At 43.4% G+C, this 23,930-nt stretch overlaps 1 protein-coding gene across 1 annotated transcript in view; it reads right to left on the bottom strand.

Moving 5' to 3' along the window:
* LOC124770386 overlaps window positions 1-21,109 on the bottom strand; it is a 102,473-nt gene extending 81,364 nt beyond the window's left edge. The window contains exon 1 of the mRNA XM_047249212.1: window positions 20,945-21,109. Within this exon, the coding sequence (XP_047105168.1) occupies window positions 20,945-21,095 (151 nt within the window). The 5' untranslated portion in view covers window positions 21,096-21,109. The remainder of the gene's footprint in view (window positions 1-20,944) is intronic.
* Window positions 21,110-23,930: the final 2,821 nt, after the last annotated feature.

A 23,930-nucleotide genomic window follows, 5' to 3' on the forward strand; every position in this document is an offset into this window, starting at 1 on the left:
GACCGTAGCGGTCTTGCGGTTCCAGACTGCAGCGCCTTTAACCGCACAGCCACTTCGGCCGGCCAGTCTATGGAAAATTCCCGACTAATAGTCGACTTTATCGTATAGGACTGGCCACCTCCCCACTCTGTCCTGACGTCAGCTCTAAGACACCGACGAGCACCGTCTTATGTGCCCCCTGAAACAAAACGTATGGCTCCTCATCTAACGAATCGTGGGCTTTTACCTCCGTGCCCCGCCAACGACGGTAACCCCGGATTTCCTGTTGTTGTCCCAGACATTTCACTACCCTCTTGCTAAGCACCATGCCCTCATCTGATTTCGGGGACAGGCTTTAGAATACCTCTTTCAGAGTGGTCCACATACAGTCCTTGACTTCTGGTATAAAGTTGTGACCGCGCATAGCACCCTCACCCGAAAACCATCTTACCGACAAACTTTTGCCGGTTATCTCCGCAGCGTCTTCCTTGACCCCCCTCAAAGTTGGGGTGTACCAAGCCTACCTGTCACATGATACAACACCCTTATCCACGTTCTCATGCATCGACCAAAAAAAAAAGGCAGGGGACAGAATATGTTATATTTTGTTGTATTTAATGTTTTTCTTTTTAATATTTTTTTTGTTTAACTAACAGTCGTTTGTATTTTTTAAATGATACCTTGAAGAACTCTAGCATAGTGAATATATATGTACTTTTAGTTTGTTCAATACAAATTATTAAAAAAAAAACAAAGAAAACAGGATGTGTTATATTTTGTTGTGTTTAATGAGCCGGCCGGGATGGCCGAGCGGTTCTAGGCGCTACAGTCTGGAACCGCGCGACCGCTACGGTCACAGATTCGAATCCTGCCTTGGGCATGGATGTGTGTGATGTCCTTAGGTTAGTTAGGTTTAAGTAGTTCTAAGTCTAGGGGACTGATGACCACTGCAGTTGAGTCCCATAGTGCTCAGAGCCATTTGAACCATTTTTTTGGTATTTAATGTTATTCTAATAATTTGTTCACTTAACACTAATTTGTATATGTTTAACTGGTACCTTGAAGAACTGTTGCTTGGTGTATATATATATGTACTCTCCGTTTGTTCAATAAAAAAAAAAAGATGGTAGAGCGCTTGCCCGCGAAAGGCAAAGGTCCCGAGTTCGAGTCTCGGTCGGGCACACAGTTTTAATCTGCCAGGAAGTTTCATGAAGCAACTTGATTAATACAGGATTGGAAATCAGAGTAAGGGGGTAAGATCGACGCCAAAGAATTTATCGTAGATTATTTATTGTAACTAAATATTTGGTTGCACATCCTAACTACACATAACTGGTGCCTGATTCGAAATATTTAAGTAAGAAATACGTGACAATGAAACAGAGCATAATTTAACTACAGCAAGAAGAAACACAGCAGATGGGGGTGGGAGACAATTATACTATCATCTCCTTTTCATTAATACCATAAAAATATCTAAGTGAGATTTGCATTACGATTATACGCATGCTCTATTCTGGACACAGGTTTAACCAATGCACAAGACTGTGCGATCATTATTTAACATATTAACTGCGTCTGCTGCTTGCAAACGGCCGAACTAGAGCACGTGGTGCATTCTGACTCAAACTGTTGTGCTGCTTTGTAGAAAGCGCACGATAGAACAGATATTCTTTCAGGAATTGTAGCTCATTAAACAAGCAAACTGTTAAAACAAAGCCTATTGTGGTGTCGTGGTGAACCAGAAGGGTCACTGATTACCAAACACGTGGCACAAAATCGGCACACGCAGACAAAAGCAATTTCCACAATATATAATACTAAAAATCATTTTAAAAAATAACTCGCTTCACACGCTTCAGTTTAGCTAAAGTTCTTAAGTATTTCCCCAGTTAAACATAACGAAGTCCTAACTCAACCTGATTCCTATCACTTGAAACCCCCCTTAACAGCTACGATCCGTGCTCACCAAGCGTTCACCGAAGAGTGCCCCTTTCTCTTACCTAGCTCCTCGTGCAGCGGAAGCTAGCAGAGGGGTAGCCCTCCAACCTCACACACAAATACAGCTTTCGACACAGCCGTCGACTAAGAAGGGGAAACCTCTCTGTTCAGGAATTGGAGACCTAAGTTGGTCATCCTGTGCTCTACTTTGAACGAGAAACAACATCGTCTGCTCCCAGCAGACGATGACCAACTCAGCGATTCCCACAAAACAAAACCGAAACCCACATTAAAACACACATATAATAATCAATAGGCCTTGTTTGAGTGCTCAGTCTTTCTGGAAGAGTTCATGAATTGAGCTAAAATCAGGTAGTAAAATGAATAGGTTGCACAGAATTCGACAAGCGACTTATGAAACGACTTCACAGAGATGTTTCAATGTTTTCACTCATCTTCATGCATGTACACAATTCAGGCAAGATTTTATTAGCTAGTACTACACAGAGGTGATGGCGATATGCATATACAGGGTGGTCCATCGACAGTGACCGGGCTAAATATCTCACGAAATAAGCGTCAAACGAAAAAACTACAAAGAACGAAACTTCTCTAGCTTGAAGGGGGAAACCAGATGGCGCTATGTTTGGCCCGCTAGATGGCGCTGCCATAGCTCAAACGGATATCAACTGCGTTTTTTTAAAATAGGAACCCCCATTTTATTACATATTCGTGTAGTATGTAAACAAATATGAATGTTCTAGTTGGACCACTTTTTCCGCTTTGTGATAGATGGCGCTGTAATACTCACAAACACGTGGCTCACAATTTTAGACGAACAGTTGGTAACAGGTAGGTTTCTTAAATTACAATACAGAACGTAGGTACGTTTGAACATTTTATTTCACTTGCTCCAATGTGACACATGTACCTTTTTGAACTTATCATTTCTGAGCACGCAAGCTATTACAGCGTGATTACTTGTAAATACCACGTTAATGCAATAAATGCTCAAAATGATGTCCGTCAACCTCAATGCATTTGGCAGTATATGTAACGACATTCCTCTCAACAGCGAGTACTTCGCCTTCCGTAATGTTCGCACATGCATTGACAATGCGCTGACGCATGTTGTCAAGCGTTGTCGGTGGATCACGATAGCAAATATCAACTTTCTCCACAGAAAGAAATCCGGGGTCGTCAGATTCGGTGAACGTGCGGGTCATGGTATGGTGCTTTGACGACCAATCCACCTGTCATGAAATTTGGTATTCAATACCGCTTCAACCGCACGCGACCTGTATGCCGGACATCCATCATGTTGGAAGTACATCGCCATTCTGTCATGCAGTGAAACTTCTTATATTAACATCAGTAGAACAGTACGTAGGAAATCAGCATACATTGCACCATTTAGTTTGCCATCGATAAAATGGGGGAAATAATCCTTGCTCCCATAATGCCGCACCATACATTAACCCGCCAAGGTCGGTGATGTTGCACTTATCGCAGCCATCGTGAATTTTCCGGTTGCCCAATAGTTCAAATTATGCCGGTTTACGTTACCGTTGTTGGTGAATGACGCTTCGTCGCTAAATAGAACGCGTGCAAAAAATCTGTCATCGTCCCGTAATTTCTCTTGTGCCCAGTGGCGGAACTGTACGCGACGTTCAAAGTCATCGTCAAGCTATTCCTGGTGCATAGAAATATGGTACGGGTGCAATCGATGTTGATGTAGCATTCTCAACACCGACGTTTCTGAGATTCCCGATTCTCGCGCAATTTGTCTGCTACTGACGCGCGGGTTAGCCGTGAAAGCAGCTAAAACACCTACTTGGGGATCGTCATTTGTTGCACGTAGTGGTTGACGCTTCACATGTGGCTGCACACTTCCTGTTTCCTTAAATAACGTTACTATCCGGCGAACGGTCCGGATACTTGGATGATGTCGTCCAGGATACCGAGCAGCAAACATAGCACACGCCTGTCGGGCATTTTGATCACAGTAGCCATACATCAACACGATATCGACCTTTTCCGCAATTGATAAACTGTCCATTTTAACATGGGTAATGTATCACGAAGCAAATACCGTCCGCACTGGTGGAATGTTACGTGATATCACGTACTTATGGTTTGTGACTATTACAGTGCCATCAATCACAAAGCGAAAAAGTGGTCCAACTAAAACATTCATATGTAATAAAAATTCATATGTAATAAATTCATATGTAATAAAAAATAGGGGTTCCTATTTTTAAAAAAACGCAGTTGATATCCTTTTGACCTATGGCAGCGCGGGCCAGCCATAGCGCCATCTGGTTTTTCCCTTCAAGCTAGACGAGTTTCGTTCTTTGTAGCTTTTTCGTTTGATGCTTATTTCGTAAGATATTAGGCCTGGTCACTATCAGTGGACCACCCTGTATACGTTTGGGGCCTGAAGATGACTTTTGGATCTAAATACAGCCCCCAGTTTTGTTATCAATATTATTCAAGCACCACAGTTGTCAACAAGGTACTGGGCAAGCTAGTGGGTCGCTCCATAATGGTGTGAGCTGTGTTTGTATGGAGTGATTGGCTCCTTTGAGCCAACTGAACCTGTCATTGACTGGAAATGGTTACGTTAGTGTATTTGGAGACCACTGCCAGCCATTCATGAACTCCATGTTTAGAAACAACAGAGTCATGCCAGGGAGCCACAGCTGATTGCGACTGGTTTGCAGAATATCCCGGACAGATCAACAGAATGATTTGGCCAGCCAGATCGCCCGACATTGATCCCATTGAACATTTATCAGACAGACGCCAGAGGTCAGCTCGTGCACAAAATCCTTGCACCGGCAACACCTTCGCAATTGTGGACGGCTACGGAAGCACCATGGCTCAATAATTCCGACACCATACTAGGTGGTATCATATGGCTTTTATCACCTCAGTGTGTCTACGTCAGCAGTAGTCACTGAGACGGCAGTTAGTGCACGTCAACATGGCTTGAGGTGTGCTGCGTCCTTCGCCACAGAAGTAATTAGCGTATCAGCTGACGGTCAGTACGAGGACCTTAGTGGTGGCTTCCATTGGTCCGGAAGCAGAGAGAGATGCGGCGACAGTGGTCGTGCACGACGACAACACTCTACACAGGAGTTTCAGCAGATCGATTTTTCAGACGAGTCCTTGTTCTGATAAGAGCATCGTGATGCTCATGTGTGGAGACTCCGAAGAGTATGAACGTGACTAGGTTACATTCGTCGCTCTCCTCGTACATGCCCATTACCTGGGGTTACTGACTGCGTTTGCCAGTTGGTACACAACACATAATCGGAACTGCTACGAGGGGCGTTCAATAAATAATGCGACACATTTTTTTCCTTTTAACCCTTTCGGGACGGAGCGCGTTTCCTCAAAGCGGAGCGATTCGGCGGCGCTGTACGGGTTCCAAAATGGTTCAAATGGCTCTGAGCACTATGGGACTCAACTGCTGAGGTCATTAGTCCCCTAGAACCTAACTAACCTAAGGACATCACAAACATCCATGCCCGAGGCAGGATTCGAACCTGCGCGCGTAGCGGCCTTGCGGTTCCAGACTGCAGCGCCTTTAACCGCACGGCCACTTCGGCTGTACGGGTTCCATATCCCTTGGTTTCTTTCATCGCTTATGTTTGACTTACGGGTGTAATTTATTTCTTTTTTTTTTGTAAATGAAGCTTAAAACACGCTGTCTACCGGTATACTGTTTTCATTATTCCATATAACGCAATTTTTGACTTGGCGGTGGTGTTAAAACAGAAAAAATGAAAATTTTGATTTTTTGTTACTTTTTTTAGTTGTGAGGTGAAGCATTGAATTATACCTATTGAAATTAGTTGTATCTTAGTCTTTAAAGTTTTAGCTTTAAAACGACATACGTGCGTGGGAAGAAAAATAAAAAGTCCATTTTGAGCGAAGAAAAATTTAATTTACGTCAATAAACAACAAAATTTCATAAAATTTGCTTAAAACAAACTTTACAACTTTTGCATATCGAGTTTTCGATAGGCAACCATATTTTACAAGTCCTCTCGGTACTTTGCTACTTTGTGATGCCTGTTGAAGAACTCAGGCAGATGAAGAGAAGGGTTGGACAGACAAGTTTCGCAGAAGAAAAAAGGGAACCGTTTTCACCCTCCTGGCTTGGAGCGATCACTGCAAACGACACAGTCACACTGTTTTCCGGTGTCTATTCTTGCGATAGCTTAGTACAGGCTGTCCATCCTGTGTAGGTCACCATGCTCAGAGCGTGGCCTCTTCCTCGAGCCCTGACCTCGCCCACAAGCTCCTTGACGAGACTCTTCCGAAACTGCAAATGACTCTTTGGTGTCTCTCCTCTTTTCTTTGCTACGATGACATGCAGTAAGTAAGCGCTGACGATCGCCAACTGATATTAGCCAGAACGGTTACCCTTTTGTCAGGATGCGCCCCGTCCCGTGTCGATACTCAAAGTCAGTTCCTAGATACAGCACTGGGTGTGTGACGTGACAATCGGTCCACGTATAGGGGCCTCGCGTCCCATAGCGACTGTCACGTCGGGCCATGTTTACGGGCCTTGCGTCCCGAAAGCGTTAAAAGTAGGTCGAATTTATTCAGGATTCCAATACACTATATTATTCCCTACACTTTTAGCTACAAAACCCTATTTTTCAACGTAATCTCAGTTCAATGCGACGACCATATGCCACTGTAATGGGAAGGCCTGTGTGATCGCTTGGTACCACTCTAATGGTCGTAACCAAAGTCTTGCTGCATCTGTAACCTCCCAATTATAAACGTAATGTATGCCGCGAAGTGCATCCTTCATTCAACCAAACAGATGGAACTTGGAATGTGCAGACGCGCCGAGGAACCCAGCGAGTGCACACCTTTTGAGAAACGCAACTGGCCAGCACTACCAGAGAGACATCGAGTTCAGCTGTGGCATGATACCACCTTACTGGGTGCACCCCTAAGTTCATATGGTTCCAGTCTACTGGTCGACGTTGGAGCCAACGTCTTGTCGTATCAGTATCCTCCCCATCATGCGTGTACTGCTTCCTGCTCACTGCATCCTTCATTGGACCAGACAGATGGAAGTAGGTAGTAGCGAGATCCGGGCTGTGGGGTGGATAAGGGAGAAGAGTCCAGTGAGTTTTTATAAGCTCCTCTCGGGTGTGCAGCCTTGTGTGAGACCTTGCACTGTTGTGGAGATAGAGAAGTTCGTTTGCATTTCAATTTACTGAGGGTAGCGCATCACACTTCAGAGTTGATCGTTACACTATATGAGGTAACGGGGAAGACGTGGCGCCATGAAAATATTCTAAGTTCCGAGTTGGCGTGGCCGCACGGGCCGCGGGTCGGCAAGCCGGAGCTGCTCAGCAACTGCGTGGTGCCGGACGTCAGTCGGAGCAAGAGGGGCAGCCCCAGTGCGAGATCCAGGCCAACCGTGTGGCTGGGAATTCCGTGTTGACGCTGTGTCGATGAAGGAGATTTGTAGGCCGGGAATGCCAAACATGGCGGACTTCGTGAAACCATAATGGCAGACATTTCACAGTTCGTGTAGAAATGAATAATAGCTGGAGGAATCATGATACCTCAAAAAGATACATATGCATTACCATTATTTGCGCAACGATTCTGGTGGTTTAATTAGATTTTCAATATCTTTATTAGGTTAAAGTTGAGTATCTCATTGTAAATTATATAAGTAACACCCAGCAGCGAATTTCCAAAACCTAAACGGGTCATCCGATTTTGACGATCGACGTGTCTTTAGAAAGCTAATAGTGTAAACCTAAATTGGTATGAATTACAGGCATGTATCTTTAATAGTAGATGACTTATTGGAGGTCATTATTGATGGTATCAGGCGATAAGTACTCCACAATTACAGGAAAAAAGCACCATGCTTATAAATGTAGCTATTCGTGTACGTCTTGGTCTATATCCAGTATGTGCTATTCATGAAGAAATTGGTCAAATATTTACTGTGTTTTAGGAAGCTCTAAGTCATTAGGCTACTGGCCTACTTTTGTTTCTATTCCTTTGATATATGTTTATTTAATTTGTTTATGTATTAAATATGTGTGTTAGAGCGCGTTTATGGTCCAGCCGTAGGAATATTTATTTAATTTCAAGTCATTTAAATGTAAATCCAGTATTTCGTATGTGTTTCAATATGTTTGTGAGTGTGCGTTGGCTTGGAGACATGGCGGGAGCGCTCTAGCCAATCACAGCGCTCTTTACTACAGTAGGCGACTACCGAAGCCAATGGAGAGATTGGATGGAAGTGGGGGAGGAGATTCGGGTCGCACAGGACACAGGGGAGTGCTGGACGGGAAGGCGCGACGGGCAGTCGCAGGAAATGCTTGGAGAGTATTGAGCAGTTTGTGCGTGGTCGCGGGAGATAGAAATATTTCGTAGTGCCGGCTTGTGCACTTGTGCGACTTCCATGGCTTCTGCAGTGAAGACGTAGTATGCATCTAGAAGTGAATATCTCACGCGGTTATGCTGTTGTTCATAACTAATTACGTGAAGTAGGAATCTATTGTCTCCCTGTTATTCAACTTATATTTTATTTAATTGCTGAACCAACGATAACCAATAAGTGTTTTGCAGTAATAAGCGGCATTCTTAAAGGTACTTCTGCTTTCGTACTCATCATTTAAAGTAGTTAAAAATAGTATCTGCAGATTTTATTTAACTGCAATCTTTCATTTATAAATTTCTATGTTACATTCAAAATTCACAATTGCCGAGTGATAGGAACCTTCGACCATTCGATTCGTGTGTATATTGATATTGTATACTGTAGACTCAGCAGTATTTGGCTTGTAATGCGGCAACTACGTATCCCAGCCCCTAGACAAAGAAACCAGCCAAAACTTTTAATATTTCTATATATATACTAAGATGTTGTCTGTTCTTTCGGAACATGTACGAAAGAACAGATACCATCTTAGTATATATATGGTTAAGGCTCACCGGCTACTTGACCATCTTCTTCTTCTGGACAAACAGTGCCCGAACTCTTACGGGAATCGGCAACGCGCCGCGAGTAATGAGTATAATGGGCGGGGGCACTACGAATGTAGCGCGGGAGAATACGTTGAGAATGTGGGTTTCGCGGCAGGCGTGCCAGAGATAAATCCCTGCAGTCGCGCTATCCTCTGTGTCCTCGGTGGCTCAGCAGTCTGGCTTTAGCTGTCGCAGCGGTCGCACGCTCCTCAAGTTTGCTCCGTGAACGTTCAGTGTTTACACCAGGGTTTTCGTGTTTCGTGATCGTTTATTGACTTTTTGCACGTGAATTAAGCGTTATCAATTGAGCATTTGGTCTTCGTTCGTGTCGTCTTTCTACGTAGTGCCGTTGGGATTTCGGCGTTGTCCGAGATTTCTTCGCTGCAGAACAATATGGCAAACTCCGTGAGAAGAAACCCCGTGATTTTCACCTTCGACAAGTGCACCCGTCGAGTACAGCCCTCTGCACTTAAAATACACGACTGGATTACCGAGGTAATTGGCCTTCATTCTGAATCCGTTCATACCATGCAGCTAGACTCTGATGAATACTGCATTTTTGTAAAGTTTAACGATTGCGATGGTGTAGACTGCTTTCTGGCAAAATTTGGTTAGGAAATGGAATTTATACACCGTGATGGTACTAAATGTACTGTCAAACTCCGGAATTCCGAGTCTGTAATTTGGAGTGTTAGGGTTTTGAATATTCCCATAGAAGTAGACAACTCGAAAATTAAAGATATCCTTTCAAAGTATGGGGTTGTCGGGAAAATAGTCAACGAAAGGTGGGCTTCGCATTTCAAGCTGCAGTGCTATAACGGCATTCGCTCCGTGGAGATGGAAGTGAAGGCAAACATTCCCTCCCACATCTTTGTTGACGGGCACAAGGCGCATGTTATGTACTCAGGGCAAACCCCTACATGTCATGTATGTAACGAGTCTGGTCACCTCCGTCAGGACTGCCCACGCCGTGTATTTGTGCTAACGAATAACCTTACGCAACGCCGGAAATTAACAGTCAACGATTTGTTGCCAGCCAGTAATACAAGAGAGCCGGCGGCTGTCGTGGATCCTGTTACTGCCTCTGAAAATGTTGCACTTAATGTTAATGACTTTCCGTCTTTAAAACCTGCATTAACTGCTGAAATTCCGTCCCGTGACAGCGAGATTCCCGCTAAAAAGCGTCCTCTAGAGGACACTGAAAAAAATGTTGATGAGGACTCTTCCTGTGAAACACCCGTTGCCAGGAAGCCGAAGCCCAGTCCTGAAGATCTGTTGCAAGTGGAAAAAGGAGATGGAATGCGGGTCGATGTGGCTCCCACTTCCGCACAAGGACTTATACCGCCACGAACAGATAGTGACGCAGCTGGTAGTGACCTTTCACGGAAATGTGACCCTGAGCCTGAGGTCACAGCTGCAACAACCGCATCAAGTGCACAGCCCATACAGTGCGAACAGTACGAGGAAGTACCAAGTAAACAACCTGCTGACTCCGAAGCGCAACGCCGCACCGAAGGAGGAAATAAACAAGCATCACCGCCTCGCCAGCAAGACAACACAACAGACACCACGCCGGAACCAAATATCGACGACTGGCAAGCCTCGGCCGTTGCGCCAGACGGCCACCGCCGGCGGCTGCGACCGACACCGGGTCTTGCTGTCACGCGTCATCAAGCGAAAGCCACACCAGAGAAGAAAGACATCAAGAAAAAGAACATTAAATATGAAGTCATGAGGGCCTACACTGAAGAGGAGAAAGAGAAGGGCCACAGTGACTTATAGCAATGCATTGTCAGGATTTCGGGATACTTTTCTTCGCAAGCTCTTTGTTTAAAAGCAGTGCGAATTTTTCTAGGAAGTTAGTACATGTAATTGGCACACAGCTTGTAAAGATCGTGCCTTGTAGGGAAGCACGTTGCTGCTATAATCATACCGATCCTCATCCCAAATAGCTTCTTCTGGTATGTCTGTGATGCAAGCTTATAGCATTACTACTATTAACATTAATACAGTCACCCTTGAAATTGGCAGCACTAAAAGAATTCTTTACCAATCCGGGACAGATATCGCGCTGCTACAAGAAGTTGTGGTAACGGAATTTCGGATCCCAGGCTTTTTTGAAATTGTTAATGTTTCTACGGAAGCCAATATCGGTACAGCCATTCTTATAAGGGAAGGCATTCCGGTGACTGAAATCGAACGATTAGAATCAGGAAGAGCCATAGGCATAAAAACTTTTGGTGTGACAGTGCTTTACGCCCCATCAGGAAATTCCCACAAATTGGATCGTGCGAAGTTTTTTCAAGATGAACTGATTTATTTATTGAGGAAAAATCCGTGTTCTCTTATACTAGGTGGAGATTTTAACTGTGTTTTAAACCAGAAAGATCAACAACCCAACTTCAACTACTCGCCACAGTTAAAAAAAGTTAGTAAGTGATCTACACCTTAAGGATGTGTGGGAACTTCAGCACCCGACGTCAGTCGGGTCCACGTATATAATCAGCCACTCCCGCAGCAGACTAGATAGAATTTACGTGTCACCAAATTTTCAAAATTATTTATTAAACGTTGAAACTATTCCCGTGTATTTTAGCGATCACAGTACACTTTTAACTTGCTTTAATTTAAGCGTACAGCCAACCCGTCGATTCAGAGGCCAATGGAATTTAAATATCTCTGTTTTAGCTGACGAAGAACTGGAACAGGAAATAAGAGTAGCGTGGACTATGTGTCTCCGCACAGTAGACAAGCACCCAATAGTCATTGACTGGTGGACTAGGAGGGCTAAGCCAAGGCTGCGGAAAGTTGTCATGCAGTATAGTGCAGCGAGGCCAGGGAGTTGAGGAATACAAAATGGAGTTTTTATTATAAAGTTTTAAGAGACTTATATCAACAGGCCCATGATGACGTAATTCGTCTGAATGATATCAAAAAATAAAAGCCAAGTTATTAAGCATTAAACGGCAACAGATGGAGGGACTCAAAATTAAATCGAAAGCCACATCAGTCGTAGCAGATGAAACAGCTTCTCTGTATCACTTGGTGCGGCATGCTAAAAACAGACGTCTAACTTTAATTGATGAAGTAAAGAGGCATACTGGTACGAGGCTCACATGCCAGAAAGAAATACTGGACGAAGTCCACAGGTACTATGAAACCTTATATGCCCCTACCACAGTGGAAGATGCAGCAGGTCCACAATTGTCGGGAACAGACAACGCTGACATCCTGTCACCTATTACTAAAGATGAAGTGCATGAGGCAGTGCGTAACTCACCTCTCAAAAAATCTCCGGGACTTGATGGCCTCCCTGTGGAGTTTCATGCCCGCTACTGGTCTATAATTGGGGACAACATCACTTCCATGGGAAATGAGGTCCTGAACGGAAAACCGGTCCCTGCAGAGTTTAAGGAAAGTAAAATAGTACTGATTCCTAAGAGTAAAGGCAAAACCAACTTAAACAATTTTCGGCCTCTTTCGCTACTAAATTCTGATTACAAAATAATTTCGCGTATTATCAAGAAAAGACTCTCTGCCTTTTCCAACAAAATATTGAGTCATCACCAATCTTGTTCTCCGACCAGAACGATATTAGAAAGTCTATCTGCATACAGAGACGTCATTGCAATTACCTCAGTGACAAGTATAAAATGTGCTTTAATCTTTATAGATTTGTGGCGCTGTTAAGAATGACTTTCCATCCCCAGATTGTGAACATGCTATGGAATATTGCAACAGGTATAAATGCGAAAATAGCAATCAATGGGCAAACATCTAAACCCATACAGATAAGGCGAGGAGTTCCACAGGGCAGTCCCTTATCTATGTTTTTATTTTCCGTATCTTTAAGGCCCTTCCTCCGCACTGCCCACGGAAGATTAACGGGTATAACATTGAGTGGTGAGAAAACTGTTATACGAGCTTATGCTGATGACGTGGGCGTTGTAATAAGGAATAAGGAGGAGACAGTTACACTGGAAAGAGAAATCCAAAGGTATTGTCTAGCGTCGGGAGCGACAGCAAATGAAAACAAAAGTCAAATATTGAATCTACGGGGCCTAGATCACCTTCGACTGGCATGGGCAAAACAAGACAACAAACATGAAGCTTTGGGAATAACCTTAATGGCATGTCCGATGAGGATGGCTGCTTTTAACTGGACGGAAACTAGGAGGAAAGTTCATGGTGCTGTAATGGAGAACATCCATCGAACTATGGACCTGGTGCAAAAAGTCAGATTCATCAACTCCTGCGTTTTGTCTAAAGCGTATTTCACTGCACAGGTATTTCCAATCCCTAAACTAGTAGCGAAAGGGATCATGTCCACTGTTACCAATTATTTATGGCGAGGAGACATATTCAGGGTTGGTGCGACTACCGTTATACTGGATGTCAGAAACGGGGACCTCGGTTTGGTGGATATTCGCAATAAAGCGTCTGCTCTGTTCCTCGAACGGACTTTCCATATACTCAGAGAACTTCCACAATGTATAACCGCAAAGCTCTTTGAGGCTGTGACATCCCATAGCCTGCAAGCACCGATTGATGTGCTAAGGATTAATGCCCGTCTGCAGTATGTGAGGAACTTTTTCCTCGAAGCAAGTTATCTTAGTGACGAAATCAGAAGCAACACACGTATCACAGCGCGTGACATCATACTTGAAAGGAAGTTAAATGAAGGTAGAAACAAAATTGAAACGAAATTCCCAAATTGTGACTGGAAATCTGTATGGCGGAACATCAACTATGCCAGGCTACGTACAGACGCTATTTCCGCATGGTACAAAACAGTTAATCATGTCATCAGCACCAACGAGAGACTATGTGGGATCGGTTTAAAACAGACACCCCTTTGTGGAAAATGCAATCAGGTGGATACACTCAGCCACAGATTCACCTGTGGTGGCAATGTGCATAACTGGAATTGGATCAGGCAAAAAATTGCCTTTCTCACCAGATCATCTACGGAATATAAAACGCCATCGCTCCTCCTGAGACCAGGTTACTGGGAAAATATGTTAGTTATGTCATCCACAAACTTGGGTCGGACAACGAGATAGAATTCCGCGTTTACATGAAGTGTGAATATGCAAAAATCAGCACGTATCGCAACAACAAGAAGCACTACGGCAACATGCTGAAGATCGTTTTTGAAAGAATGGGTGTTGGTTAAATATGTGGAACCACTACAACACCTTGAACGAGAACGAACAGAAGAAAATTAAAAGTCACTTGGTTTCTTATTTTTATTTACTATTACTTTGCTTCCGGAACATTTTTTTTCTTTTTTCAAAACATTTTTTTCAAAATTACTCGTGTTCGACTTCCAACGTATTTGTGTGATTCGAGAAGAATTGTTAAGTTTTTATCAGTGTTCAGTTTCTACTCAGAGAAGAGGTTTCTTCGTCTTTCTTACATCGGAGAATGGGAATATTGTGTTAGGATTTATGCACAGTGCTATGTCCCAACAGGGAACATGAAAATGGTGTGGAAGGGGTTTGGGCCTCGACGCACTGGCAGTGCCGTGAAGAGACCCCACTGCTAGTGCGGCGTGTACCACGCCCTGACCATCCTAAAAATACAAAAAAATATAAAAATAAATATAAAATAAAAAGAAAATAAAAGTGGTTAATAAAAATTGGATTGCTGGAAAAAAGGATGGATATAAAAAAAGTGGATAGAGAAAAAAACAAAAAAATGGAAAAAAGTGGTTAAATAAAAGTGGTTAAAGACAAAAAAAGATGGATAGAGCATCTGCCATGTAAGCAGGAGATCCCGGGTTCGAGTCCCGGTCGGACTACACATTTTCATCTGTCCCTGTTGACGGTTGTCAACGCTCAGGGTGTTCATTTCATTGTAATTTTAATATTTCAACTCTAAGCTGAAGGCCACCATTAATTTCTTTGAAAGCCCGCAACCATGAGGGAGAGTATCAAAGAGAATAACTCCTTAAGAGGCCCAGAAGACCATGATTCTATCGTCTGTGGCTGCGGTTTTAAGCTTTTTGTACGGAGGAGATGTGATATGACGCCGCACCATGGCTTGCAGTTCCGTTTCCGGTGCGAAGTGATGAACCTACATTTTATCGCCCGTGACGATGTTCGATAAGAAATGGTACTATCAGCCCTGTAGCAAGGAAACAGTTCCACACAGATGGTCCTTCGTTGATCTTTATGGTCTTCTCTTAAGTGGAGATGATCCCAGTGGGCACACACATCTGTGTACCCCTACGGGTAGATGAGTGTGCCAGCACTAACAAAAGAAAAGGACAGTTGAGCAGCGAGGTGCGTGTGACGCGTTGATCACTTCGAATGAGAGTGTTCGCACGTTCCAGCATTGCGGGCGGGCCGCACACGGGGGATCGGACAGATTTGCACGACATCTTTACGATGGTGACAGACACCTAGGAATTTTTAACGTGTTTCAGCCCAGTCAGCAACTGTGATAAATTAATATTTCAAGAATCCGCCTCAGTTGCGAAATGTTACTGGTCTTTACCCAGGTTTCAGTTAACCTAGCCTTCATCAGAAGCATAAAATAAACTAATACATGCCAGAATAAGACACGGTCGAACATAAAAAGCTTAAGTACCGTGATACCAGGTCAACCTACGTTACTTAGCTGAGGAACAGCCCCTTCGTGGAAAGCAGTCGATTAACCGTGGACGCTACGTTGGAACTGACTGTGGCACGCGGATATGTGCCGAGCAAGATGGCGGATCACGGAAAGTCAAAGGTGCCTGCCATTGGCTGTCTTTATGTTATGTACTGAGAAATTACCTATAACCTTAAACCATAAACCACACCAGTGGCAAGACGCAATCAATACCTTCACTGCACGATAACAACGGCGAAGTCACTGATAACAGTGCCACTAAAGCAGAGTTATTAAAAACGGTTTCCCGAAACTCCTTCACCGAAGAAGACGAACTAAATATTCCTGAATTCCAATCAAGAACAACTGCCAAGATGAGAAGCATAGAAGTAGATATCCTCGGTGTAACAAAGCAGCTTAAATCACTTAATAAAGAAAAGGCCTTCGGTCCAGATTGTATACCAGTCAGGTTCCTCTCAGAGTATGCTCATATAATAGCTCCGTATTTAGCAATTATATACAGCCGCTCGCTCACAGAAAGGTCCGTACCTAAAGACTGAAAAGTTGCTCAAGTCACACCAATACCCAAAAAGGGAAGGAGGAGTAATAAACTGAATTACAGGCCCATATCAGTAATGTCGATTTGCAGTAGCGTTTTGGAATGTATACTGTATTTGAACATCATAAAGTACATCGAAGAAAACGATTTATGGACACATAGTCGGCACTGATTCAGAAAATACCATTCTTGCGAAACACAACTAGCTCTTTATAATCACGAACTGATGGGTGCTATCGACACGGGCTATCAAATTGATTCCACATTGTTAGATTTCCAGAAGGTTTTCGACACTGTTCCTCACAAGCGTCTTGTAACGTAACTATCTATGGAATATCGCCTCAGTTGTGCGAGTGGATTCGTGATTTCCTGTCAGAAAGGTCACAGTTCGTAGTCATAGAAGGAAAGTCATCAAGTAAAACAGAAATGATATCCGGCGTTGCCCAAGGGAAGTGTTACAGGCCATCTATTGTTCCTGATCTCTATTAACGACATAGGAGACAATCTGAGTAGCCGTCTCAGACTGTTTCCCGATGATGCTTTCATTTACCGTCTTGTAAAGTCATCAGATGATCAAAATAACTTGCAAAATGATTTAGATAAAATATTTGTATGGTGCGAAAAGTGGCAATTGACCCTGAATAAAGAAAAGTGTGAAGTTATTCACATGAGTACTAGAACAAATCAGCTAAATTTCGATTACGGGATAAGTCACACAAATCTGAAAGCTGTAAATTCAGCTAAATACTTTGGGATTACAATTACAAATACCTAAATTGGAACGATCACATAGATAATATTATGGGTAGAGCAAACCAAAGACTGCGATTCATTGGCAGAACACTTAGAAGGTGCAACAGGTCTACTAAAGAGACTGCTTACACCACCCTTGTCCGCCCTATTCTGGAGTACTGCTGTGCGGTGTGGGATCTGCATCAGGTGGGACTGACTGATGACATTGAAAAAGTACAAAGTAGGGCAGCTCGTTTTGTATTATCGTGAAATAGGGGAGATAGTGCCATAGACATAATACGTGATTTGGAGTGGCAATCATTAAAACTAGGGTGTTTTTCGTTGCGACGGGATCTTCTCATGAAATTTGAATCACCAGTTTTCTCCTCCCATTGCGAAAACATCCTGTTGCCACCCACCTGCATAGGGAGAAATGATCATCACGATAAAATACGAGAAATAAGGGCTCGCACAGAAAAATTTAAGTGCTCGTTTTTCCTGCGTACCGTTCGAAAGTGGAACGGTAGAGAGACAGCTTGAAGGTGGTTCACTGAACCCTCTGCCAGGCACTTTATTGTCATAGCACAGTAATCACGTAGAAATAGATGTATATGTAGAAATTTGTGAGGGAACAAGGCACTAAGTAGATAGAATCCCGATGAGCGTTAAATGTAAACCTAGACCTTATTAACTGAAACGAAATTTACTTAGACGTTACGTTCAGCTTGTTAGATTAAAAACCACATATGACCACCTCTATGTTGGTATGGTTCCGCACGATCTCAAGCGGGGGATGAACAAGGTTATATGTCAGTAACGCGAGAACTTCTCAGGGTTAGGAGAAGGTGCAAATAAAATAATTTCCATTATACATGGAGTAATACGTCACTTTGTTAACGCGAAATTTGACTAAGGTTGTTATATTATGGCACTACATTACCACGCATTTATGGCTGACTGGGTGTGTAAAGCTTAGGGCATCATTTATGGCTTTATACACAGGTGGTCAACGTTGTGTTTAGGAAATCTGTAATAACTTAAACAAACATACACTAACTATAAATATAATATGTACGATCGTCCACTGTATGTAGTCACAAGGGTGACGTGGAACAAAACTCTTAAGGGAAAAGATTGATTATTAGTTAGCAGTGGGTTCAAGACCCTATGTATTCAAATATGTTATGCCACGCTAATTGTCGAAATACACACTCTAGTGTATCAGATATTACCTATTTAGGATGTTGCCTACAAGGCTATTAACTATTTAGGATGAAGATTATTGTGAGCGTCTTGGAATTCTCACATAGACTACCTAGAAATAAGGACCTAATATTTAAAGTAGGGTGTGTCAGAATGAGCTTTTCACTCTGCAGCGCAGTGTGCGCTGGTATGAAACTTCCTGGCAGATTAAAACTGTGCGCCGGACCGAGACTCGAACCCGGGACCTTTGCTTTTCGGGGGCAAGTGCTCTACCAACTGAGCTACCCAAGCTCGCCTCACGCACCCTCTTCACAGCTTCACTTCTGCCAGTACCTCGTCTCCTACCTTCCAAACTTTACAGAAGCTCTCCTGCGCAGGAGACCACTTGTCCGCGAAAGGCAAAGGTCCCGAGTTCGAGTCTCGGTCCGGCACACAGTTTTAATCTGCCAGGAAGTTTCATAGGGTGTGTCAGAACGTACAACGCAACTGCCAACACACTTATGTACTATTGACCGATAAAGGTCAAGCTAATAATATGAACATAAGCTGTATTCTTCCCTATTGAACGGGAACATAAATTACGGATATGGTCTAATAGCGAGCAAAGAGTAAATGTCTCACGTATGTTAATAGCATAAATCAGAACCTAGTATTTAAAGTAGGGTGTGACTGGGCCCACAACGGCCCCATCATCACGCTTACGTGCTGTTGACCGACATAGATCAAGCACTTACAGGATATTGTCAGCAAACTAACCTTTGATAGGAATAATATCTCAAAGGCTACACTGTATACAGCGTGACTAAGCGGGCAGTGCTATAGTTCTCATAAAAAATATTCTTTAGAGCAACAAGGTCAACATTATCTGCCTAGGGAAGAATACTTTAAACTGTATTCCATAAATATTAAAGTTAGCTTAAATTGTCGCCAAGATCTCATGAAATAGGATCGGCCAGCTTGAATTAAAGGCGGGCATAAGTTTCAATGCCTATGGGTAGAAAGAAAAGGCAATGTGTGCCAGCACCGTTGGTATATTTGTCTACCATATTGTCAGTTATGTTGGAACGAGAACTATATATACCGTAAGGATTATTAATTAAACCATAGTATTGAACGTCACTAAATGTCGTGGTGAATTTCTAAGTCTTAGGCGTCGAAGTATCAGGAATGGATATGCAGTGACAAGGCACGAAAGTTAGTGTGATACTTTAGCTACGTGCCTTTCTTAACAGTTACTCGTAAACTAATCATTCACTGAATGGGATAACGTTGACCATCTGTATTGCAAAAGTCATCTATATTGAAGTTGCGTACAGTGATTTGGAAACTTAACTTCCATGTAACAGGACTAAGTATGACGGTACACTACTGGCCATTAAAATTGCTACACCAAGAAGAAATGCAGTTGATAAACGGGTATTCATTGGACAAATATATTATACTAGAACTGACATGTCATTACATTTTCACGAAATTTGGGTGCATAGATTCTGAGAAATCAGTACCCATAATAACCACCTCTGGCCGTAATAACGGCCTTGATACGACTAGGCATTGAGTCAAGCAGAGATTGGATGCCGAGCACAGGTACAGCTACCCATGCAGCTTCAACACGATACCACAGTTCATCAAGAGTAGTGACTGGCGTATTGTGACGAGCCAGTTGCACGGCCACCATTGACCAACCGTTTTCAATTGGTGAGAGATCTGGAGAATGTGCTGGCCAGGGCAGCAGTCAAACGTTTTCTGTATCCAGAAAGGCCCGTACAGGACCGGCAACATGCGGTCGTGCATTGTCCCGCTGAAATGTAGGGTTTCGCAGGGATCGAATGAAGGGTAGAGCCACGGGTCGTAACACATCTGAAATGTAACGTCCACTGTCCAAAGTGTCGTCAATGCGTACAAGAGGTGACCGAGACGTGTAACCAATGGCACCCCATACCATCACGCCGGATGATACGCCAGTATGGCGATGACGAATACACGCTTCCAATGAGCGTTCACCGCGATGTCGCCAAACACGGGTGCGACCATTCTGATGCTGTAAACAGAACCTGGATTCATCCGAAAAAAATGACGTTTTGTCATTCGTGCACCTAGGTTCGTCGTTGAGTACACCATCGCAGGCGCTCCTGCCTGTGATGCAGCGTCAAGGATAACCGCAGCCATGGTCTCCGAGCTGATAGTCCATGCTGCTTCAAACGTCGTCGAACTGTTCGTGCAGATGGTTGTTGTCTTGCAAACGACCCCGTCTGTTGACTCAGGGATTGAGACGTGACTGCACGGTCCGTTACAGGCATGCGGATAAGATGCCTGTCATCTCGACTGTTAGTGATACTAGGCCGTTGGGATCCAGCACGGCGTTCCGTATTAGCGTCCTGAACCACCGATTCCATTTTCTGTTAACAGTCATTAGATCTCGACCAACGCGAGCAGCAATGTCGTGATATAATAAGCCGCAATCGCGATAGGTTACAATCCGACCTTTATCAAAGTCGGTAACGTGATGGTACACATTTCTCCTCCTTACACGAGGCATCACAACAACGTTTCACCAGGCAACGCCGATCAACTGCTGTTTGTGTATGAGAAATCGGTTGGAAACTTTCCTCATGTCTTTCCATGAGTCTTGCCGACTCAGCGGAGAAGCGCCTCTGAGGAAGTCCAGCGCAATCCTGGACGAAACGTAAGGAGCAGAAAAGCAACAGCTATGATTATTTTCAGCCTTCCAAACCGCACTTCGTACCATCTGGTCACACGCGAAAGGCTGGACAAAGTCGATTGATGTGTGGTGAGTGTCACAGTCATTTGCTGTCAGACTGTGAATGTGTTATCTTGTTTGATAACGATATATGTCATTGGACGGTGATTGAAGTAGTGTGAATCAGTGCTATACGAGAAAGTACTCACTGGATCCTGCACAGTAGGCGTTATATATCCAGTCTGCACCGTAGCCCTGGAAGTTGGAGGTGTAGATCTTAAGGCAGACACAGTCGAGCACCGTAGTGCCGTTCGCCGCCAGCAAAACCAGCAACGGAGCAGCTACCCCCAATGGATGCATTGTCAGTTGTTGTTGAGGCCGAGAGGGAATCACACGCAGTGAGCATCGCAGGCACCGCGGGCCCACTATAAGGATTCTCGTAGCGGAAGTCTTTCCGCAGGATGGGAAAACCACAGGAAGAACGACGACCAGAAGTGAAGGTTTAGTTTCCGACATAAGAATTGCGAGGCTTGACCTTCTTTAACACTGATTCCCCAACTGAGAGAGGTTGTAGGCGATTCCGCTCATTGTAACAATAAATTTGTTCATCCCTGTGATTGACGCTATACCTGTTATCTTATACAGGGAGACAATATTATTAAAATACGTGCAATAAAATCGTCATTACGGTTTGTGTTAGGATGTTCAAACTGCTGGCCACGCGGCACTCTGGGAAATAGTATGCGCTGGCATAGTTTGGTTTAGCGACGAAGCCCACCTTCATTTGGAGGGTTCGTCAACAAGCAAAACTGGTGCATTTGGGGGACTGAAAATTTGCATTTCGCGACCGAGAAGTCTCTTCACGCTCGACGGGTGACTGTCTGGTTTGCAATATCCAATCACGGAATAATCGGTGCAATATTTACCTTGATGTCACGGTAACTACCGAACGGTACATGAAGGTTGTGGAAAATGGTTTCATCCCCATTTTCCAAAGTCATCCTGATTTTGACAATATGTGCTTCATGAAAGGCGGAACTCGACCGCCGTAGAAGCAGGAGAGTGTTTGATGCCCTGGAGGAGCAGTTTGAGGACCGCATTCGTGTTCTGGGGCACCCAGAGGCCACTGGCATGGGTTTCGATTGGCCGCCATATCTGGATCTGAACACATGCGACTAATCTTTGTGAGGCTATATTAAAACAATGTGTACAGCAATAACCCCAAAACCAATGCTGAGCTGAAAACAGGCATTCAGGAGGTCATCGACTGCGTCGATGTTCCGACACTTCACCGGCTAGTGTAGAATTTCGCTATTCGTCTGCGTCACATAATCGCCAATGATGGCACGCATATCGAACATGTCACAGCCTACATCCGAAATGGGGTAGTGACGTTTACATGTTGAATAAAGTGTATGTACGCCGTAGTTAGTAACTAATTTAGGTTTTTTTTCACATAGTTCAATAATTGTCACTCTATATCTTACATATATTATAAAAATGAAAGTTTTTGTGCGTTGTAGTATGTCTGTTACCCCTTCACGCTGAAACGGCTGCAAGTGTATAGATAAAATTTGCAATGAGGGTTGCTTGTACCTTGAATTAAAACAGGTTATCTTATATATTTCTAAAAACCAAAGAGTTTCGGGTGCGGGAGAAAAGAAGTGTACCTCATGACGCGGAAGTAGCCATACTTCATTCATCCAGCATCTGTGAATGAGAGCACTAGTGACTTTTTGCAGACTTTACACGTGATTTCAAACCTTTACGAAACTTTTCCTCGCTGACATCCCCCACAAAAAGATGAAAGATGTTCGTCGCTTACTTAATTTTCGTTGTTCATTCAGGGAAACTGGCGCCTAAACCATAATACTTTATTTTATTACTTCTTCACTACTATCTGTGTTCGCGGCACATTTTGAATGCAATATTTACATATATCACTGATTTTTTGTTTGTTTTTTTGTCATCAGTCTTCTCACTCATTTGATGCGACCCACCACGAACTCATCTCTTGTGCCAACCTCTTCATCTCACAAGGGGAGGCCACGACGTTTGCAACGCGGATTTACTGCAAACTTCTCACACTCGTAGTACTCCTTTAGGACAACAAAATTTGTAAGCAGTAGCGCATACTTCTCAAACGTTATTGAGAAAATAGCAAGATAATTTCGGTCGTCAAGTATATATCTGTGCGTGACCGTTTTCACCATGAAGCGGCGGCAGCCGAGTGGGTAGCGTTCAAGCCCCTGATCGCTGGATCGAGTCCCGTTCGTCAGTTTTTTTTTATTTCTACTATTTACATGTAATCGGATGAACTTTTATTAAATTTACAATGTTATTTGGCAGTGTACAAATTTTTATTATCACAAATAATATAATATTCATAACTATCGACTAGTAAACGACCAAACGCATAAAGTGATACTGAAAATGTGTGCTTGTCCGTGTCTTCAAAACTGTTCGTATTTAATCGAAAATTGCCTCTTGAAGACGCTATTAAAATACACTCAATACTGCATAATCAATTATCAGCGCCGATATTTGAGGAAATGCTACGTTATGCATGGGTTTCTTCCAATTCTTGGCTGAAAGAGAGGTTTTTGAAAATTTTAACGAGGTTTGTTTTTCCACGTAAAATCTCAAAAGACCTTGCGTATGCGGAACCAGCATTTATTCAATGCAGCTGGTGCCGTTTAACTTTATGTTTTCCATGTTTTTACGAAAAATACCATTCTGCCATTGCACTCGTAATGTCGAAAGCGACGATTAATTGTACATCTTTCGAAAGCTGTCTGTGCTGGTCAAATCTTGGAGGTAACAAGTAGTTTCGGGCTCCTCCCAGTTATAAGTGATTTCTCAAATCACGGACAAGCAGACATTTTCAGTATCACTTTATGCGTTTGGTCGTTTACTAGTCGATAGTTATGAATATGATATTATTTGTGACAATAAAAATTTGTAGACTGCCAAATAACATTGTAAATTTAATAAAAATTCATCCGATTACACGTATTTTTCCCATTATATCAATTGTAACTAGTAAAGAAAATTGTGTTAGAAATAAAAAGAGTGACGTACGGGACTCGATCCAGCGATCCAGTGATTACGGGCCTTGAACGCCACCCACTCGGCTGCCGCCGCTTCATGGTAAAAACGGCCACACACAGGTATATACTTGACGACCGAAATTAT

Source organism: Schistocerca piceifrons, unplaced genomic scaffold (assembly GCF_021461385.2).
Source record: "Schistocerca piceifrons isolate TAMUIC-IGC-003096 unplaced genomic scaffold, iqSchPice1.1 HiC_scaffold_822, whole genome shotgun sequence".
NCBI classification, from domain to species: Eukaryota; Metazoa; Arthropoda; class Insecta; order Orthoptera; family Acrididae; genus Schistocerca; species Schistocerca piceifrons.